The 23,180-nt window shown below is 39.0% G+C and overlaps 1 protein-coding gene across 1 annotated transcript in view; it reads right to left on the bottom strand.

Moving 5' to 3' along the window:
• phldb1b (pleckstrin homology-like domain, family B, member 1b) overlaps nt 1-22,936 on the bottom strand; it is a 117,257-nt gene extending 94,321 nt beyond the window's left edge. The window contains exons 1-4 of the mRNA XM_059331424.1: nt 22,684-22,936; nt 21,539-21,640; nt 15,548-15,671; nt 12,959-13,129 (exon numbers count right to left, since the gene is read on the bottom strand). Coding sequence (XP_059187407.1) covers nt 12,959-13,129; nt 15,548-15,671; nt 21,539-21,640; nt 22,684-22,719 — 433 coding nt within the window. The 5' untranslated portion in view covers nt 22,720-22,936. The remainder of the gene's footprint in view (nt 1-12,958; nt 13,130-15,547; nt 15,672-21,538; nt 21,641-22,683) is intronic.
• Between the last annotated feature and the right edge of the window lie 244 nt (nt 22,937-23,180).

Raw genomic sequence — 23,180 nt, 5'->3', positions numbered from 1 at the left:
AAGTAAAAAGGATGTGAGCTTCATCAGTGAGCATGTATTCAAACTATTTTATACCAGAGCCAACAAGAAGGATGATTGTTAACCCTTGTGATTTTTCCTTTGGGAGTACTCAAGCCAAGCAGCGTTAATGCCAAATCATGCCTCAGGGGTGCTGTGGCATTAAGAGAAGAGTGGTGAGCAGCCCTGGTCTGTTCAACCTAACTGACGTGTCCGTGGACCAAATATTCCATCATTTCTCTAATAACATCTCAGTTTTTTTCCCCCCTTCACTCTGCTATGACCACATGAAATCTTTCCAGTGTGTCGGCTTAGCCTCAAGTACATTTCCCAGAAGATTAGATCAGAGGAACCAGAGGAGGTGGTCAGAGCGAGAACGCTTCACATACTACCACAGTGAGTTCATGCAGAGTCAGGAGAGTTTGTTAAAGAACACGTATCATGATGTGACAAAGAGATGCTGTTATATAAATACATGCTCTGTGGAGTCGCACATCATGGCAATCCTGTCACATGTTATTCCCTCTGCAGTATGCTGCCTGTCAGAAGCTGTGAAAAAAAATTTCATATCATGCACGCCATCTTCTCAGAACTCCTGTCATGCACACACCAGAGTGAAAAGAACACGCAGAAAGGAAAGAATGATATTGGTATTTAAGTACCGTTTGCAATACTCTGATGTTATGTTATTGGATTTAGCTTTCATGAGGTTTCAGTTGTTATTTAGTTATAATGGCAATTACCTGTCATGCCAACTATCTCGTCCTTCTCTTTCTTTCCAATTTAACCACAATCATGAACCGCATCAACATTTCTGTGTACCAGAGGAATTTTTCTGGGGACAAATCTACCAGATTCGAGGGGTTGTGGACAGCAAAGGGCTGTGGTTTCAATCTGTTTTGTTGGAACAAGTAGTGCACTAACTTACTTGTTATTTCCATCTCTTAATTACTGGAAAGCTGCCAGCAGAGATCATCTTAGGTAGCCTGCTTCCAGATCACATCACTGTTTTATCCAGTGATACAGACAGGTCTGTTTCCTGACGGCTGTTTCCTCTGGATGGAAAGCAACTGAGCCAATCACAGTTTTGTAGGTTGGATTAAGAAAAGGGACGTTATGTCCAGTTCCAGGGGCAGTACAGGTTTTTGTAAGTAGTCTTATAGAAAAAATACCCTCGATATCAGCACTAATTTATACAATCTACATGACAAACATTAATATTCTGGAGTCCACAAAAGCGCCCGAAGTTCTTCATGATGTCATGACGTAAAAAAACTTTAGCAGTGTGTTTCCTCCCATCAGCTTTCCACTAAAGTTCTGGTTTGAAACTCCATGCCAGTTTTTATTTGATGATGATAGGTCAGGTAAAACCAGAGATAAGGTCAAATATATTTAGTATAAAAATATAGAGCTAGCATCTATCCTCATTTAATCTCTTATAAAAAATCTAGTAATAATCATCTTTAATTACAGAGCACTTTTCAAAATACAGGTTACAAAGTGCTTTACAAAGGCAAATGAAAACAGACAGACAGTCAAAAGTTACATAGACTGGCTTTGATGTGGCTTTAAATCCTCACAGCAGTGAAGCCTTAATATATCTAAAAGAGTTTATAAAAAGTTACTTACAGAATACAGTACAGTCTGCTCGTCTAGAAAGGCTTAGAGGAAATCTAAAGGTGTAGTTTGGTTTTCATAAAGCTTTTCCACTTGATTCTATGAGCACTAGAAGCAATACCAGCAGCAGCAGAGGAAATCTGCCTTCCTAAATCCTGATGCAGAAAATCACCGTAACACCCTGAAGCTATATTTATGAAGCTTCGCTACACTCACCAAGTCTCTGTAGTTCAGACACAATTTCATTCACTATCAGCTCACTGTGAGAAAAAAGTGGTCATTTTGTGATTTTACTGCAACAAACAAAGGCGCTGCCACTAAACCACCAACGTCACTAAAGAACAGAGGAGCTGCAGACAAAAGAGATGCCCAAAACTATGGCCGACAGTTGCTATGGAAAGCTGATGGTTTACAGCTTCTGCAAAGGCCAGGGAGTCAAACCCACCAGTTAATCAATGACTGCCTTTGGACGAGCCAGGGGCCATCAAACACAGACGCACATACCAGAGGAAGATATGGGACTGGTTTGAAAGGAGCGCACAGGGGAGGAGGAGGAGGAGGAGGAGGAGAGGCCTAATCCTGCATTCCCATCATGTGGGAATAACCGTCTGAACAAATAAAAAGGTTGGAAGAAATGACTTGGAAGAAGTGATCACATGTTCAAACCAGTCTGACGCCAGCGAGATGCCACGATGGAAGATATCTGGAGACAGCGGTTGCTCCTGGGCAACTGCTTCACACACATGCTTTTGAGTTTATGTTGTGAGTCACATATAAAAACCCACTTATTAGGTTGTGTCGGAACATTACATATGAAAAACAAATACATATTACATTTCTTGTTGGGGTAGTCACCAACTACTTTATTAGGTGAAGTGTGTACCAAATAAAGTGGCCAGTGTGGGCATTTTGGCCCAAAGAACGGCCTCTCACTGGATATTTTCTACTTTTGGGACCATTTTCTGTAAACCTTAGAGATGTATGTTAAATCAGCAGTTTGTGAAATACTCAGACCAACAACCATGACACGTTCAAAGTCACTTAAATAACCTTTCTTCTCCATTCTGATGCTCGCATTGACCTTCATCAGCTCGTCTTCACCATGTCTACATGTCTAAATGCATTGAGTTGCTGCCATATGATTGGCTCATGAGATAATTGCTTAACGAGCAGTTGAACAGGTGTACCTAATAAAGTGGCTGGTGAGTGTAGATTATTTGGTCAATTAATTTACAATATCAGCAGCAAACCCTGAGGTCTCAAGTTGCATTAACCACATAATAGTTAGTTCAGAGGTGTTTTAAACTAGAAAGCTGACTATTCTAATACTAGAAAGTGGAGTGTGAAAAACTTGAGAAATTAAACAGAATGCCATAATTTGCTAACCCAAAAAAAAGTGAATCCTACATTTCCAACAATGCAACAGTTTCATATCTTTTATTAAGCTCACTTCAGAGCCACAGGAACCATCAAAAATCTATTTTGGCAACCTGAGTAGTGCTCCTCCTGACGGGCACACTGAACATGTGTAAAATGTGCGGCGTGCCCCATTAAATATACTGCCTCAGATCTCTGCTGCTCGCAGCATCCACACCTCACAGAGCAGATGCAGGATCCAGCAGGCCGTCAGCTGCTGTCTCCAGCGGACACTCATCACGGTAACGTGTCGGAGGCTGGTTACTGCTTGTCCGAACAGATGTTCCCTGCACCCCTCCTCCTCCTCCTCCTCCTCCCTCTGCTCCTTTTGTCAGAGCAGCTAAAGCCGGTCCCCTGCTGTTAAACATGGAGCCAGAGGCAGATGGCTTCAGGCCTGAGCATCAATACATATTAAACACAACTATGTGATCCACACGTGGTTTAGAGGTGGACTGTTGCTCAAAGTGGCCTCATTTGTTTTGTTCTTTTCTTTCCTTTGCATCACTAGTCAGTTCTTGTTGATAAATGCATTGACATTTCAGAGTTTTGGGCTATTTTGTCTGCTTTTGAATACTTTTCATTCCGCCACTTTAAAAAATGTTTAGCATGTCATGTTGGTTTCATTTCTTTCAGCACAACCTCACTTATATGATCTGATGATCATTTTTATCATTTTGACTTACTGGATCAACATTTTGAACCCAAAGGAAACAAAAATTATAAAATGATGGGTTTTTTTTACTTTCAGAACACAATCATGCTCAGTGAAGAATTTGAAATGTTGTTACATATATAACATATAAGAGGTAAAATGAGGAGAACATCTAGTTCTATATTCAAAGAAGAGTGTTAAAGCAGCATCAGGATAGAAGATTTTGACCACATCGCCCAGCCCTACCGGTCATCCTCCGATTTTCACTGTCATATTTCCTGTCGGATTTCCTTTTCGAATGAAAAGGTAGAAATGCACCAAAAAACTTAAAACATAGACTTTATTAGCAGCGAGTGGCAAATTGTATTTTTGCTTTTATAAGTAGAGTAATTCGAGGAAATTGAAGATTGTTTCCCGTAAAAGTAAAATTTCAAATCACTGGATGAATTACGATCGAAAGCCAGAGTGTGACAGTATATTGGATATGTGGAGCAAAATAGGACACTGAGGCACACATTCTACATTCAAACGGCTGAAGAGGAATGCTAAGGTTTGCATTGGGGATGCACTGGTCTAATATGCTGGAGCATCTGGTAATACCTGCAGCTCTTCGGCCCATCTCCAGTTGCTCTCTGTTGCTTTGACAAAAATGACATGGGTACGAATAAAGCGTATTTGTTTGCATTTTGATTCTCATTTATTATTGTTGTCATCGTAAAGTGATTCTCACATTCTAAAATTGTAAAAACATGTAGCCTATAGACTGAAAAAAAAAGCCTACGCACATCTGGCCCTTTGCCCTATCCTCAAAAATGTGCCAAACCTAGCTAATGCTAAGGATTTCAATTCCAAAAAAAGGAAAAGTCCCGGAGGAAAATGGAATTGTTTTCTTTCATCGCCAGTGCTTGATCATGCTTGATCTGCATCAAAAAACTGGCTAATTACTTTCATACTAAGGCTTAAAGGTACAGCTTGAGATGGATCTTTCTTTTCTATTTTGGCCAAAAATGTCTCTTTTAATGGAAGAGGTTGCTGACCCAGTCCTAAGCGGATCAACCATACAAGACCAGACCATGCAGTGTTTCTACTGTTACTTATTCAGTATGCCACTGACACTGTTTTTGTGGCGCAGCAGTCCCTGGATTTATTACATTTACATAAAAAGATCCCCTGAGGTATTGGGATTGAGGAGTTTCAAAAAAACTCAAGGACATGTACTTTAATGAAAATGTGCTGAGAGGAGTAAGGGTAGATGCAAGCTTGTCCTGTCTATAGACTGTACAAAATAGTCCTGTCATACTTTGGTTCCATTCATGAATACATATTAACCATTTAGAAAACTCTGATATGGTAGGCAGTGTGGAATTCAGTATAAAGACCTGCAGTGTGAACAACTCAAGGCACTGATACATCCTCAGTGTTTAACCACGCTCTCATTTACACACACTGCCTTGACCTCGGTGTAGCCAGAGGATGTACGGTCAAAGACTGTGTCAACGACAACATGCAGGAACACACACACTGACCCGGTGTGTGCACACCAGCTGCTACCAGCTCCTTTCCTCTCTCTTTCTGTGCAGCGATCGCCCCTCACACAAGTCTGACCTGACCCACTGGGAACACCACAGCAGCCTGATGACTGTTTGCAGAGGGGCTTCTCTCCGACTCCTCACATCCTTTCTTTACAATGGGGTCAACGCAATGTGTCAGGGATGACAGATGTTGAGGAGGAGAGAGAATGACCACACTTGTAAAGTAATGTGGTGTGGAATAATGGCTCAGGGAGAAGGTCCTGTTTTAGTACTGACTGGAAGCCTTGGTACAATCTAATAATGTATCCATGTATTCATCAAACCTGATAACAACACATGGACCCAGAGGCCTCTGAATAGGTAGAATGCATGAAAGGAAAGCTCAATTCTATTCCAGTTAGCAGCCCTGGTTAGGTCACATTGGCAACCAGGAATAGCAGTGTAACAGTAGACAGACAAAGTGGGGTCTGGTCATGCCAGGCTGGATGGGGGGTATCTGCAGATCTGGCAGACTTGTATATGTTTGTAGTCTATAAACAGAACTCACATGGAGGCAGTGGTGGGGACTGAGTGGCTGGAGACAGCAACGTTAGAGCAGGTGTGAATGCTGCCTGTGTGGAGTGACAGCCAGAACTCCCTTTAAAAGTCTGACAGTTTAAAGTTACCTTTGCATTTAGGCAAAAGTTATAGTAATTAAGTGTGATATAAACAACTTAATAATTCCAAAAGCGTATTTCTAAACAATCGGCTTAAATAAATATTCTGAAGCCGTCCTTACTGTTAATAAAATCTGAACTTTAAAGCAATGTGCTAACACAGCGAGCTGCCACCCACCAGGGTAAACTTTCGTGTACTAATAGCAGCAAAGATTACAATAAAAGTAGAATTCTTGAAATCATGAGTAGTTAATGTTTGCCGTATTAAAGTGAGACCCTTACTAAATCATGGAAAGCTGTAAGCAATGCTCTACTACATTTAGTTTAGCAATACGAGCGTACAATGTTTAATTTATAATGTTTCCTGAAAGGATTTTGGCGAACGTGTCCGTTTTGACTGGAATTAAACTTAAAAAGGGAACTAAAGCATGAAAGAAAGTTTGTTTTCGACATAAGCAACTAGTCCCTATAATATGTGACTAGTAGTACAAACTAAGTCTAGAAGAGGTATTTAGAGCCAGTTTAAGTTACTTGTCCAGTAGGCTAGTAACTCCATCCACCGGCTACAACTAATTACAAGCCAGCAAGTGCTGAAAGCAAACACCACAACTTGTAACCACCAAAAAAGAACACCTTATAATTTACACATAGTAAAGACAAACCAACTTACTTTAACTCCAATGAATGATACTCCTCTCTCCCTCCGTTGTTTTCATCGCCTCTGCTCCTTTAAATAAAAGCCACGTGTTTTTTCTCCGTTTCTGCGAATTATTGTGGAACAACAGGAGCGTTTATGGGTTTTTTGTCCCGACGATCTTTTGTTATGATAATCCTAAAAAGCCCAATAGACTCTTAATATATTCTGCAGATATCTGAATGTTCACAAAGGGAGCTTGTCTGCTTGTCCACTTGTTAACACCCGGGTTCATCCACTGATGCGTTGGTATATCCCAGTTCATTCAAACCAGTTGCGGGAGTTTACAGTCATTGTAATCTCTTATCCATTGTCTCCTTCCCCCGCTATTCATGCAGTAAAGACGCTATCTCATGCCGCCGGGGCTCCTGTGAGAAACAGCTGGCTCACACAGTCATCCCTCAGCCCGCAGAGAGAGAGAGAGTCGGGGCTGTCAGAGTGGAAGGAGTGGGAGAGAAACCAAAGAGGAGGAGCAGCAGGAAGAAAAGAAGGTGGAGATCCTGAGTCAGAGCTGTGCAATGAGAGAGAGAGAGAGAGAGAGAGAGAGAGAGAGAGAGAGAGGCAGACAGAGGGGGTGGGGGGTGAGGCATGATCTACCACACGTTTTAATCCACAATAGAGGAACTTCACTGATCAATAGCACTAATGTTGATATTTTTAGTATAGACCTACTTCTTGAGTCTAGGTTTTAACTGAGCTTTATCTATCCAATTGGCTTTTCTTTTGTCTGATTTCTTATTTACTGAATTTTACTTTTGATAGTAATGATAATGATAATGATAATGATAATATATTATTATTATTATTATTATTATTATTATTACCATATTATTGGTATTAGCGACATTGAGTATTTTTAAAAGTGCTTTATAAATCCAATCAATTATTATTATTTTTAATCAGTTTAATTATATGTTGTTTTTAATGTTTTAGTCTAGTTTTGCTTGTAACAGAGCTTTATTTTGTTTGTGTATCTTTATTATTATTGACTGAATTTAACTTTTTAGTGTAGTCTTTAACTATTTATTATTATTATTATTATTATTATTATTATTATTATTAATAATAATAATAATAATTTTATCTGTTTAGTTAATTGTTGTCTTTTACTGTTTTAGTCTGGCTTTTAATAGAGCTTTATTCATTTGTATATCTGTCTAATTATCATTTACTGTATTTCACTTTTTTAGTGTTGTCTTTAATTAGTTTTTATGATATTTTATTATATTTATTATTATTATCTATTTATTTATTTGTTATCTGTTTAATTATTCATTGCTTTTTATTGTTTAAGTTTATTTATATAATTGAATCTGTTTTTACCTCTTGGTACAGGTTGCTGCCTCTGGTGTTCACTGTAAACTGATAAGATTTAAGATAGCATTTCCTTGAATGCTGTTCTGATTATCACTTTTAATTATTGAAACATTCATTGCTTGGTTTGTGGGTGGACGGGTTGAGTCATATTGTTCGGCAACACCCACTGTCATGTCCATAAAGCTGAACTGACAGAGAGTAACATTAAAGTCACAGAGCATAGCAAGGTGTGCCTCTGTCTCATATCCTACTTTTATCACTGTATAAAAGAACAAAGGTGAAGTATTACTAGACAAGCAAGCCATAAAAAAGCACATTAAAGGGAGTAAGTGTTGCCTTGAGGCACATTAGCTTCTTCAACAAATATTATGATCGTGTGTGTGTGGCATCATTTTCTTGGTTGTGATGCACTTGTTTGTCTGTCGTAGTGACTAAGTAGACTTAATGTGTTCCTACTGAAACAACAAACATACTGTGTAAACAAAAAAAGGCACAGATATGAAATAGTTGAAGGCTTTATTAAGATCAGTGGAGGAAGAAGTAATCAGATCATTTACTTTAGGAAAAGAAACAATGTAATATTTTTTAAATATTCAATTATTACAGCTCTGTAGTGCAATCCTCTGATTTTAGGCTTATTTTGTTTTGCCCTCTTGTTTTTATAATATATTTGTCTTATCTTTCTTTTAATTTCTTTAATTTCTTGTGTATTAAATCTCCAATTTTTTGGTCACAAATAAGTTCATCATATATATATATATATATATATATATATATATATATATATATATATATATAATTTTTAAATAAATAATCTGTAAAATAACTGCTATTTTGTCAGGAAAACGTTTTACATTTTTATTATTTTACAGTGCATCAGTTAATATTGAGGCTTCCCTTTGTGTTCCTCCTGATAGGCTGAATCAACCCTGACTGTCCTTTATCCCTTTAAAACATCAGCTCATCCTGCTCTGAACACACTGGCTTAGTTTTAACATGCCCTTTCATTGTTAGCATTTCCCTCCACCGGCTCGTCTGATTTATGTTGTAAATCCGAGCAGATTATCTCTAAACGCTTGTTGAGCACATTTTCATTTTGTAACAGTACTGACTTGTTGCTGCTCGATTTCCTATAAATTCTAATACCGACAATACTGTCGAAGCCTTCACTGGACAATTTATTTGCAAGGGTGCAGACATCACAATACCTGTGACACACGTCAGGGTCAAGTCATGGCTCACTATGATGCATCCTCTGAACCTGCTTCATTAAGTGTACTATGTTGTATTACTCATATAATATAATGTGCAGAACTCATAGGAGTGGTAAGCAAAACATTGTGTCAGTGTCTGATCCACTTCCTGATAGAAAATTACATCTGTATCTACAGGCATTAACACTTAAAGGAAGAGATAAAGGCAGAGCACCATGCTAAGGCTAAGGCACTCAGTACTCAGTGGTGGAATGTAACTAAGTACATTTACATTTCCACATATGTAACTTTATACTTCTACTTACTCCACTACATTTACAGGCAAATATTGTACTTTTTACATTTAGCTGCCAGATTTAGTAACTTTTCAGGTCGAGATTGAACATGAAAAACATGATTACGCATTTTTATAAATTGCAACACATAATAATATATTAAGTAATTAAAATGAACTCGATATTGACAACAGTAAAATGCTGCAGAAATGTTGTTAGCCTTAAACTGACTTTGGATATGTGACTTAGTGACAAAATGCTTGTTTCAGGATTGCACCGTTTTCTTCATTGTAACAGCTGATGTCTCACCTCTGTTTCCATTTTTGTCCTCTTAAAAGGTTTCGGTTCATCAGATTTTAAAAACGTAGTTCTGGTTCTTTAGCCTGTTGGTAGTGGACTTCACCACTAAGCAGCTTTTAGATATGTTTCTGTTGTTTGCAGACAAGGAGGCTCCTTCATTCAATACTAAGTCAATGGAGAGAGATGGACTGTTTTCCCCTCCGGTGGGGGCGGGGCTTACAGTGCACTCTGTCTCTATACCGCCTTGTCAACAATCAACTTTCATGACCACCTCAGCTCTTCCAGGACCCTGACAGTGAACTCTGGTTTACCCTCACACTCATTCTTCAACCTGAAACCTCCTCTGGGGCTAAAGTCAGATCTGTCTGGGGTAGAGGGGCAGTATAAATAGCCCCGTGTCCCCGCTCAGGTTACCCAGCCAGAGTCCAGGTTGAAATAGCAAAAGACAGACAACACACACACGTTCTTCTGCACATACAAACACCACAGTCCTGCAGAGCTCTGGATACTGTGTGCAGAGGGATGCATTTATTATTAAGGACTGATACTTGTTGTTTGGAGGTGTGTGCCTTTTGGTACGTGGGTATACATATGTTTGAATTTATAAAAAAAAATACATCATCATATATGCTATGTCACATATTGTATAGAATAATTTATGGTACTTAATTTTAATTAATTGATCTAATTGTATTTGTATTTTCTATATAAACATGTCTTTTTATTTTTGCTAGTTAAATATATTAATGAGTTGATGATATGCATTTTTATAAAAAAAAAAATTATATTTAAAAAAAGAATAATAAAAAGTATGAAATATGTAAGTAATGCCATTATATATTTGATATGATAATATATAATATAACATATTAGTAATACATTTTTATTTTTTAAGACAAAGATAATTGGTAATTAAAACTAGGAACTACTTGGATAATTTTATAGAAAATATTGTCATTGAGGGTTATATCTATAAGGAAGCTTGATAATTAATTAGCCATGACTAATGTGTAAATAATTAAAGTTTGTACTTTCTGCTCCTCTTCGGATTATTATTTTAAGTATGACCACCGAAATAAAGTTAAATCAATCGATCAGTTAGTCCATGTTTGTGTTGTAAAGGTGTGTGTGTTGCTGAATTCCCACGTGAGAATGGAACTAACAGTACAGTGTGTGATTACACAGCGGCAGAGAGGGAAGTTCATATCCTGTGAGTAATGATGAGTAAGGCTCCGTTCAACTTACTCTCATCACACACTGGGCTCCGTCTGAGGCCCGAGGTTAACTTCTATGAAGCTCCATGACTAAATCAAAACAGTTGCGTACTTTCCAGTTTTACTTCCTCTCTGGTTTGTTGAAGCAGCACTGGGAATGATTACGATGCAAATTGTAAGGAAATCTCTGCTCAGCTGTGAACCGTTTGGTCAGTAAAGTGCGGTATATTGAGATATATTACACCATAAAGCAGCTATAAAGTACTTTCATTTTGCATTGAGTTTTGCAGTACCTGTGGATAAAAGCATGTTTCCACCAGCGCCAGACTCCCTTTAGAAAATCTTATACCTATTTGGTAACGCTTTATAATAAGGTCCTTAATAACCATTAACTAACAAGTAATAAGGCATTGTTCTCGCTTTAGATCCGGTAGTTGCAAAAAGCATAGTTAACTTATAGTTAACTTATAATAGATGAGCAATAAAGTACATTTTAATATCAATAAGCAAACAAAATAAGATTAATAAAGGCATGGCAAAGACATAATGGGTGGGTCATGGGTGTTTGTAATGCCATTATTAACACTAATATAAGCTTATAAACACACAATAATGTTAATAAGCATCTTGTAAGGACTTACAAGGGCCTTATTACTTGTTAATAAATGGTTATTACAAGGACCTTAATATAAAGCGTTACTTTATATTTTACTGCAGCAGGGTCTGACAGCCTTCCCAGGTAAGTCCTGGTTCTGGTTCTTCCATGCCTTCTTTACCTCCAGCGGGCCCAGCAAAATGGCCTAAACCTCCAGCAGTTTTGTGTCGATGTGCTCCCAGAAAGCGGGCAACAGAGAGGCTGCTACTGCTGACTGGCAGCTCTACACCTCTGCCTCGCACCAGGTCACTGCTGGAGGCCCTGCTGGAGACTGATGCCACCGCATCAGGCATTAAGAGTACCTACATAGAAATAGCCAATACTCTCATATCCAGGCCATGTAAAGCCTTCAATATTAAATCCAGAGTGTTTAAGTTAAGGGAGTGTGAGAACCAATTTAGACTCTACATTCTGCTGCTTCCTGTAATCCCCTGAGATCTTATCAAACTTCTTAACTCCTCGGTGTAAAGAACACCTGCTTTCAAAAGTCCACAATCAGCAAGATCCTTGCAATCACATTGTCTTGTGGCTTTCTACTTCAAGGGTTTGTGGTAGCTCTCTGGAGTCCACAAGATCGCGGGTGCTTTACTTCTTCATGATGTCACGACATTTAAAATGAAGCAGCGTGTTTCCTGTAGTCAACAAAAACTCCATGCCAGTTTTTGTTGATGATAGGTCAAGTTAAACCGGAGATAAGGTCAACTATGATAAGTAAATTATTCATGCATGATTGTGTTTAGAAACTAAGAAAATGTTGATCCAGTAAGTCAAAGTGAAAAAGTAATTATAAGGTCATATTGTTGAGGTTGTGCTGATTATGAAATTATTTCAACATGGCATGGTAAACACTTTTTAAGTGGCAGAATGAAAAAGATTCAAAAACGGACAAAATAGCCCAAAACTCCAGAGTTAAACAGATGAGTCTGTCGAGGCATCCAGTTAGCCTCTGCCCGAGCTTAAATCCTTCCTTCAATCTTTCATCTCTAAAAAGCCAACTCCATGGGATAATTTCAGTAAAATTCTCCACAGTGTTCAATCTAAGACCCAGCTAGGCAGAAGCAGATTGAAAATCAATTCATCTCTCCCTCTGGTTTCTTCAATATGTGCATGCCTGAGCACAGCCCGGCTCACTCTGTTAACTCATTAACACAGGGACCTCAGGCTGTTCAGAAATCGATGGCTATTTAAAAGCACAGACTGTGCATTTCATTGGGCAGGCACAGAGCTGATGGATTGATCTCTTACAGTAAGAAAGACTGTACACAGGCTCCGTTAAAGCCCATTGCATCACTACTACTACTACTCAAACATCCATCCTGTAATGTTTGTTCTGCAGTGGAGAAAATTACACTGACTAGCAAACATCCAGCAGAGCAGAGTGCATCATGGGACAGAACAGAAGTTTGAGCTGATTCCTACCTTGTGACAGGCGGACGGGTTGTGCGACCTGCAGCCCATCGATAGCACAGAGGTTCCCACAGGGATGCAGCGTGATGACCCCCGACCTGTTCTCTATGTAGCAGTGCTGGGCGGCCACTCCAGGGCCCTGGATGTTAATGTCCATGGGACCATGACCCAGTGTGGTCCGGCCTGGGGGAAGGAGGACGAGGTAGAATAACATCAGTTGTGATGCAGTAAGTGTGGTCTGATAATAGACATAAAACAAAAGGCTGATAAGGAGTTCTGAATTAATCGATTATAGTGCTTTCAGTAACGCTTTATATTAAGGTCCTTGTAATAACCATTAATTAACAAGTAATAAGGCCCTTGTAAGTCCTTACAAGATGCTTATTAACATTATTGTGTGTTTATAAGCTTGTATAAGTGTTAATAATGGCATTACAACCACCCATGACCCACCCATTATGTCTTTGCCATGCCTTTATTAATCTTATTTTTTTTTGCTTATTGATATTAAAATATACTTTATTGCTTATCTATTATAAGTTAACTATAAGTTAACTATGCTTTTTGCAACTACCGGATCTAAAGCGAGAACAATGCCTTATTAATTGTTAATTAATGGTTATTAAGGACCTTATTATAAAGCGTTACCGTGCTTTCTTTCAACAATGATTTGTAAACCTCTGTATTGTAATTCTACTACGCATCATTTCCTTTATAGATACCTTACTGCACTGCAAAGACCACTGTGCCTAATCATCTATTTTGACTGATTAAATTAATATTTTGTTTGGTAAAATTAAAAAAAAAAAAAACATGGTTAAGTATAGGAACAAAGGTCATGGGTTGTATTAAATATTTTACATCTGGACAGTTAAAGAATATAAAAGTGACTTTTTTTTTCTCTTTTTTAGCAAACTTCAGTCTCCTGGGTGTTAGTCCTGTGTTCTAGGAACCATCCATCAAGAGAAATCTTCCCACTCTTTCAGTAACCTGTCATAACTACCACTACTTAATTGCAGAACAATAACCATCAACGCAGCAGACCATTAAGTGGGCTGATAACAGCTTTCTGGACCTACTAGAGGCCGGAGCAGGCCCCTACCAAGCCATACCTGGGAGGCTGAGGACCGCTGTTAACATGTGAACCGAGCTGCTCGGTAAGGGTTCAGTCACACAGGCACTAATGCCTGTTGAGGCAATATTTATGTTGAATGAGGGCAATGCAGAATGTGAGGCACAGAGAGATCTATTCAATTTCAGTTAGACACAGCAACAATCAATGTCTCCTCCATCTTCTCTCACTTAGAAAACCGCAGAAAAAAACAGCCAAGTCAACCACACACACTTTTTTTGCTAATGGTTGAGGCTGTTTAAAGTTTCCCAAGTTTAACCCCTTATCATGCAGGCTCCCTTTCATAGAGAAGTGGGGGTGGTGGGCAGTGGATATTTCGGGGAGATAGCAGGTCAACAATAAATGCCACATAAGTGGTGACGATTCATTTGAGATGCAGCTCAGCACTTTGTGTCAAGTTGTTCTGGTCATAAATCTCTAATAAAAAATGACTAAAATGAATAAATTAATCAATTAATTAAACCTATTAAGGTATATAAGGGTTCACAACATTAATATTTGACTTTCTGAAGTCCATTTCCAGCTCAACAATGTCCCAAAAGTTGTTGCTGCAGTCAGGTTGACATCATTTGTTACACACATTTGGTGCTGATTTGGGTTTTTTTTTAATGAGAGAAATCCTCTAATTCTAAAAATACCTGGTGAAGCCATACCTCTTCTGAAACCCCTTGTTTGTGGTTGTTAAGTTTCACAAGACTGTGATTATCCTAGAGGTCACATCAGGTCAGTTCATACAGTGAAGTTTCAAGACATGATAATGAATGGAGATTGTTTTAGTAGAAAAATCAACGTGAAACTGTTTATTGTGAGGGGGAGATGGATGTTAAGTCTGCAGTAGTAGTACAAAAAGAGAAATAATGCCCTCCGGTAAGTAGTAAACAAGCACACACACACACACACACGCGCGCGCACACACGCACGCGCGCGCGCACACACACACACACACACATACACACACACATACACTAACTTTGCCTGGACGTAACCTCTGGAATCCCCCCACATACCAGCCAAACACAGAGACAGGAAGGCCAGCAGACACACAGGTACTGACAGACAGAAAGGGCAGCGTACAAACAGGCCAAAGACAGAGGAGTCACCAGACAGAAAAACATGATGAAGCCTGTCTGCAGTTCAAAGAGACAGACAAGGGCAAAAGAAAGATAAAGAGGTGATAACAAGGTCAGGTCACCGGAGAAAAAATGTGTGTTTTGGCTCTTTGTAAAAGCCTCTAAATGTTATTAAATGTCTGTAAACAACAATGTGAGAGCAGTTTTACCAGTGTTGTTATAACTTATGATATTTATGACTGCCCAGTTTTCAGCGGACTGAATAATGCAGCACTAATAATAAAACAGTGTCTTCAAAAGCTTTTCTCCCTGACAGAGCTACCTAAGTGTGTTTCATAACTCTGACATCAGTTGGTGCATGTGCGTCATCCCCTGAAGCTAACCGCTGTGCTGTCTCACCCTCAGGCAGCGGCAGCAGGGTGATGGCTGTGCTCAGTCGTCCGCTGCCCAGGCTGACCAGGTGGGGGCGCTCTGCCTGGAACTTCAGCCCCTTCCCCGTCTCAATCAGGTCCAGTGGAGTGCTCTAAAAAAAGGAGGTGACAAATAAACTGACAATCAGTTTTTGGTTTGGATAGATGATCGTCTTGCAATTGCAGGCACATTTTTATGCAATACTCTGGAGTCCACGAAAGCGCCGGTGCATTACTTCTTCATGAAAACGAAGCAGTGTGTTTCCTGCCGTCAGCTTCACTCTAAAGTACTCGTTTGAAACTCCCTGCCAGTTTATGTTTGATGATGATAGCCCAAGTAAAACTGGAGAAACTGAAACTGCTCACAACAAAGAGACATTACTGTTGAGTTGTACATTTGGATGTTTTGAGCACCAAAAGCTGAGAACCATCTAGTTCCATTATATCATGAGGAGTCCTTGTTTGCAAAATATGTGATGACTGATGAGTCCAACTGTTTAAAAAGAGGTCAATTTTCATTCATAAATAATAACCCTTCCAGTTTTCCACTGTCTGACCCTTGGTTTTGTAGTTCTAGTATTCTTCACAATAAATACACTTTGTTTACTTCAGTTTCTTCTGTTGAATATTTGGTTAAATTACATTTAAGTAAGTATCTGCATCATCCCAGTTTCCCAGTTTTTCCAACATGCCAGTTTTTGTTTGATGATGATAGGCCAAGGAAAAACAGGGATAAGGTTAAATATGTTTAGTATAAAAATAAACTAGTAAAGTACTTGAGTAAATATACTTAGTTGAATTCCACCACTGAAAATAAATCATTCATGAGCTGCAGTATGAATGACTGACACCGACCGCTCACAGCTCTGCAAACGTTACAACACACTGTAATCTAAAAGTAAAGAGGTCACATCCTCTGTCTCTGTCTGCGCAGCGTGAATGGGACCTAATCAGCAATCATTTCCTGTCCATTAGCAGAACTAATTGGTTGTGCATGACACAAGCAATGTGAATATTACACACAGGAGAGAAAACACTCATATTTCTTGTCTTTTTACGGCTTCACTAATGCACAAGGAGAGAGGTCCGTGCTGCACTCTGGGGACGAAAAGACGAGTCTGAATGTCTTCTCTGTGGGAGGTCATTTCCATCGCTGGTGCTCTAGCTGTTTACGTGTGTGTGTGTGTGTGTGTGTGTGTGTATGTGTGTGTGTGTGTGTGTGTGTGCGTGCATGCGCTCGTAGCTCTGCCTGAAGCTCCACCGTGTGCTCTCGGCAAAGCAAGGGGGGGAAGGGATGTTGCCATAGCAACACATCGCTCCGCAATTAAGAAACATGAAGCTCCTAGAGGGCGTTCAGAGAGATAACTTGTGATGAGCACTTTTTAACTGCAGCGACGCCTGAATATAAAGACAATGGTGCTTTTTAGTCATCTTCTTACTGTAAAATCAGTGTAGAGGAGGAAAAAAATGTAGCTTTACCTCCCAGGGTTTAATATAATGTGATGAATTACTTAAACCTTTTATTCAAAAGAGAGAATATATATATATATATATATATATATATATATATATATATATATATATATATATATATATGAAGCAGGACAGAGAGAAGAGCCAATTATTTCAATTAAGTCATTTCTCCATAGTCTTAAGCATTCATTAATTATTCATTAAAAAAAATTAAACCCTACTTTACATTCTGATACTTAAAAAATGTTTACCATGCCATGTTGGTATCATTTTCTTCAGCACAACCTCGCCTATATGACCTGATAATTATTTTTAAAAGAAGGAAAGGGCCTATAATAATAAATCAATCTGAATGGTACTGTAACATCAAACTGTTGTTTTTTAATGTGGTCAAACGAGAAGAAATTTCACCATGAAAAAAGGAAATATTGGCTCGAAATGAAAGTTGCAATTTTAAGATTTGTCAAGAAAAATGAGCAATATCAACAGAATAAAGACCTGATTATTTTTCACTTTGACTTACTGGATCAACATTTTCAACCCAAAAGCAAACAGAAAAATCCCCCATAAAATCTGATTTTGAAAATGATGTTTTCTTTACTATCAAAACACAATAATGCACACTGAAGACTTTTAAATGCTGGTTACAAATATAACATATAAGAGGTAAAATGAGGATTACATCTAGTTCTATATTTTTTATACTGAATATATTTTGACCTTATCTCTGGAAGCTGACACACTGATTTTTTTTAACGTTGTGGCATCACGAAGAAGTAATGCACCAGTGCTTTCGTGTTAGAGTGTTATTTAATCATATAGAATTTAAAAATGTTTCAATCCTACTTTAAAAAAAAACGTCTAAATGTACAGGGTAGGGCACTGTTGTGAAAGGTCACAACCCCAAGGTTAAGAAACTATGCCTCCTTTATTCACAGATGATTTTGCATCACTGGAAATTCAACATACTTGATAGCTGATCATTGAGCGTCCGTGCTCTGTGCCAGGTGAAGTGTTAAATGAACTCTGATGGCTGTGGAGTCATTCACTGTGGTGGATTTGCTTTTCATAAACCTGCTGCGGCTGCGTCTTTGTGTCCTACTTTTGAGTCCTTACGTTTCTTATTGAGGACCTGTGTGCGATCATTGACCCGGCATCTCGGCTGGTTAGCTATAGCCGTGTGTGTCCTAATAGGATTATGTGATTGTGGTGGTGCCGTTGGTGGAGTGGGGTCAAGCCTAAGAGGATTGCTGAGATAGAGACTGGCAGGGAGGCACTGGGAGACTGGGAGTGATGGGTGGAGAGGGGAGGTGTTGCTGGGGCAACACTGCAGGATTCATACGGCCTCATCTGCTGTGTGCTGCTGCTCCCATGTGGTGCACACTGCAACAGCCTGTTCCTTATATATGCAGTCTATATGTACAGAGAAATGCACAGCTCTCAATATGCATGAAAAATAAATACATTTTTTGTACAGTATGGATTCAAATTGATGTTTTTATCATGTGTATTGTGCATATTTTACACGTGGATGTGCATTATTTCTTAATTTGTCTTTAGCTAATATCTTACTCAAAAAAATAATAATCTTGGGGCGTCCCGGTGGCTCACACTGGTAGAGCGCGTACCATGAAGGCCGTGTCCTTGCTGCAGCAGACCCGGGTTTGAATCCGGCCTGAGGTCCCTTTGCTGCATGTCTTCCCCTCTGTCTCCCCCTTTCTATCTGTCACTATCTAATAAAGCAGTAAAATGCCAAAAAATAAATAAAAAAAATAAATAAAATAAAATAATAATAATAATAATCTAACAATCCGTTGGCGAGGGAAGTTCTGTAAAAAAGAAAAAAAATCCTACATGAAGCTGCTCACAACAATGTCTGTGCATTATCTTCAATAACTGATGATCTCTGGAAAGAGACGTTACTGTTGAGTTTTTCAAATGGTAAATGGACTGCACTTATATAGCGCTTTTATCCAAAGCGCTTTACACTACACACTACGCTCATTCACCCATTCGCACACACATTCATACTGGTGGCAGAGGCTACCAGGGCACACTGGTGGCACCTGCCACCATTGGGAATTCATTCACACACCGATGAATGCAGCATTGGGAGCAATATGGGGTTCAGTATCTTGCCCAAAGATACTTCGACATGTCACAGCCGCCCCATACACAGGCTACTTTTTGGTGCTTTGAGCACGAAAAGTTCTATTATATTCGTGAGGAGACAGATATTTGTATTCATTATCAGACAATATTGGCAACTCACAACAAAACAATCTTGATTGATAAATTGTTGAGAGGAAAAAATATGAAAAACATAATAAGATAGTTTGGGGGTGAACTCTCTCTTTAGATAGAAGACATGAAAAAAAAGGTTTAAAATATTTTTCGATAAAGAAATGTTTACATTATAATTATTATACTTACTTGATTCCTATGGTCCATGTCTAGTACCATCAGGTTGAATGCACTTATTGTAAGTCGCTTTGGACAAAAGCGTCTGCTAAATGACATGTACTGTAATGTAATATAATAAATGATGGAATCCCTAGAAATATTGAAAAATATTCATGCATGTTATATTAGCAGGTCAGTTTTCATTTACAAATCATTCATTTGAATATTTGCTCAAATTACATTTAATAACCTCCAAATGTTGCAGTTTGCTACATTATTATTTATATTCCTGTTTCCCTTGCAGTATCTGTATCGTCCCAGTTTCCCTGAAAGAATCATTAAAGTTTAATCTCATTGTGTTTTATCTTTCATTTCATTCTCCCTCGAACACCCGGCATGTTCAAGAAAAAACTGAACACACACTTAGACTACTTTTGGGGACATGACATTGACTTACAATAATTTCCTAGAGATTCACCACTAATCTTAACTTTTATCAGTGACCCAGAAATCAGACTGACAAGACATCAACAATCAACAATCAACTGGTATTTTGTCTAAAAAACGTTCCCAAAGGCAAATCTAGTAACACACATACATACAAGCATTAAGGAGTACTTAGATCACTTCCAAGGACATTACATTGACTTGCATTCATTTCCTGCAGACTTACTCCTAACTCTTATCCTAACTACAAATTTCCTAAGCCTAAAGTTGACAAATGACTCAAACAATCAACTTTTTCCCAAATGGGGACATGGCTTTTGGCCCCAATTGGACAAGCTGTCCCCAATTAACTGGTCTTTTATCTACAATTGGTCCCCAATGGTGGCCTATGTTAGTAAAACAGTTTTATAATGACTTTCATTTCTGGAGACTTACCCTAACCCTAACCCTAACCCTAACCTTAACCAGGGACCCCAAAATGAGCCTTTTCCCGAATGGGGGCATGGATTTTCCCCCCATTGGACAATCTGTCTTAAACTAACTGGCTATATGTCTCCAAAGGTGGCTGAACACGCACACATAAACTCACACACAACCCTCCCCTTAATGCCTGATAGGATTTTCCAACACAGCAGGTGGGAAATGCAGTCATCCAATCTCCGGTCCTGTCTAATTACTGACTCTGGCTGAAGATTCCTGCTTTACAGCACGCTGACATATGCTGTCAGGACGCGTCCCAGCTGTGCTGGGACCTGATCTGACCTGCTGCCTTCTCGCTCAGCTTGGCCTTCAACTCTTTATTCACCACCAGCAGAGAGATTTAGAGCCAAAAATGTGTCAGAGCAGAGCAATGTGGTGACATTTAATAACAATGGAGGCTGTTATCAGAAGTAGAGAGTGCTCACTGTAGCCGTGTTTCCATTACAGTCCAAGCATAAGGCATTAAAGAAAATGCGAATCAGGGACGATTCATTCCATCAACTGGTTTAGAGCGAATAAACAAAGCTGCATAAATGTACTTTGGTCAGAAGATGGCAGTGTAATGTATTTCTGTAGGCTAATTCATCAGTAAACAGTAGAAGAAGTAGAGAGAAAACAACAACATGCGAAGTGTCACAACTTTTTGAGCATGAAGCCTCCAAAAAGGCATTTCATTTGGTACAAAATAATAATAATAACTCCTTCAATACCAATAGGGTCTTTGACGAACATTGCGGTTGCTGATCAGACCCTAAAGAGAGGTTGCTAATCAGACAACTTTGGCCACCCACAAGAGAAAATGGAGAGAAGTCTTCAGGAATTAGATTCAATTGATCAACTTAAAATTGTTCTTTCATGTCAGAGGAAACAGCTGATCAGTCATATGAGATAAATGTTTGCTACGTCAGAACTTATCTGTATCTTATATCTATCCTTATCATTTCCATCTCCCGTTTAGTGCATTAACTATTTTTCAAAAAAGACAAAAATCACCTCAATTGAGTGTAAAAATGTTTATGTGTATTTTCAAAAGCTTTAACAAATTTTGGTGTTTCCATCAAGTTTTTCTCACAACTTGTGTGAGTGAATGGGTCAACACTGGAACACACACACACACACACACACACACAAACACACACACACACACACACACACACACACACATAGAAACACTCACCTGCAACACCTGGTGGGTTTGCCGTCCACACTCGGGCATGTTCCTGTTCAGGCGATCCATGTCCAATGAGCTATCCACGGCTCCCTGCGACACATGAAGGTCCTGAAAGAGGAAATGAGAATGAGTAACAAAAGTCGTCATGGGTGACTTCATCCTCTGCAGGACAACAACAGCGAGTTACGACATCAAAATCTAGTTGTATTAAAAACCATAAAACCATATTTGGTGGGATTCCCCCTCCTCACTCTGCCTAATGTGTCAAGGTGTGATTCATGCTGTCAGCACACACACACACACACACACACACACAGCAGATGGTAGACAGTGTTTAGCAACACACTCTGAGGAAGTAACACACATAAAGCACACATGCACATTTAAATCTCCTGATAGTTGACACATTCACTGGAAATCAGCCACCTTGGCTGCTTTCTTGTCTCTCAGTTTCCATGAAAACACAGACACACAGACACACAGACACACAGACACACACACACACACACGCAAACACACACACATACAGCTGAAATCCCAAAAATTCCTCTCTTCTTAGTCAGTTATTTTGGGGTATTTCCATCAAGTCAGTACTGAACAAATGGCTAAAAATATATTCCACGTCTATATTAGTACATGTGTTAAGTAGACACATTCTGCAAGGGTGAATTTATATGTGTGAAAAGTCATTATATGAGATGTGAGAAGCTTGTGGTTGTGTGGAAGCACAGAAAACCACACGGAAAGGTTAGGAAACACATAATTATAGCAATCACAGAGAACCAGAGTGTACCCGGAGTCATTTGCATGCCTAAAATGTTGTGCAGCAGGGATGGAAAATATGTTTCTGATGTACTGTGCCCTCAGGATAACAAAACACTGCTGCAGTATCATCATATTTGCTCTCCTGACAGACCCATGAAATGATATTCAGCGGCGTCAGCCTCAAGGAAGCCTCAAATAGTAAATCACAAAAAATCAGAAAATAAAAACAAATGTTGAGAAAAGTTCAAAACGCTTTGGTGCAATAAGAAACTCCTTTCTGTGCCAGAAGGAAACTATAAATTGTTTCCCTCGCCCTTAGGTTTTTTATGCAATGTTTTTCATGCGCAATTTAAACTTCTTAGTGCTCACCTAAATAGAATAATTACCTTTCTCCAGTTGTCCAGCACATGCAAAGCCTCCATGGCAAAGAGCTGCTTCTGGGTACTGACTCAATCCTATCAGTCTGAACTTGATTAGACAGGACACCGACAGACTGCACACTGAATTCAGCACAATTTCTTCTTTCCATAAAACACAGATTGTCTCTTTGTCTGATCTCAGTTCTTTGTGTAAAGCTACCGGTGCAGGATCTTCCATAAACTCCCATTCAGGAGGTGGAACCTGTTGCTGCTTGCTCCACTAAGCTAAGACCTACATTCCTGACTGGCAGCAGATAACATAGAGAAGTGCGTGTGTGTGTGTGTGTGTGTGTGTGTGTGTGTGTGTGTGTGTGTAAGCAGTGATCAAAAGAGAGAAAGAGAAGAAAAGAGGAAGACAGAGTGATGACTGGATTCATTTTAAATAAAATTAGATGGATAGATGGATAGATAGATAGATAGATAGATAGATAGATGGATGGATAGATAGATAGATAGATAGATAG

Source organism: Centropristis striata, chromosome 4 (assembly GCF_030273125.1).
Source record: "Centropristis striata isolate RG_2023a ecotype Rhode Island chromosome 4, C.striata_1.0, whole genome shotgun sequence".
In the NCBI taxonomy this organism is placed as follows: Eukaryota; Metazoa; Chordata; class Actinopteri; order Perciformes; family Serranidae; genus Centropristis; species Centropristis striata.
This window is presented reverse-complemented; position numbering and strand designations above follow the sequence as displayed.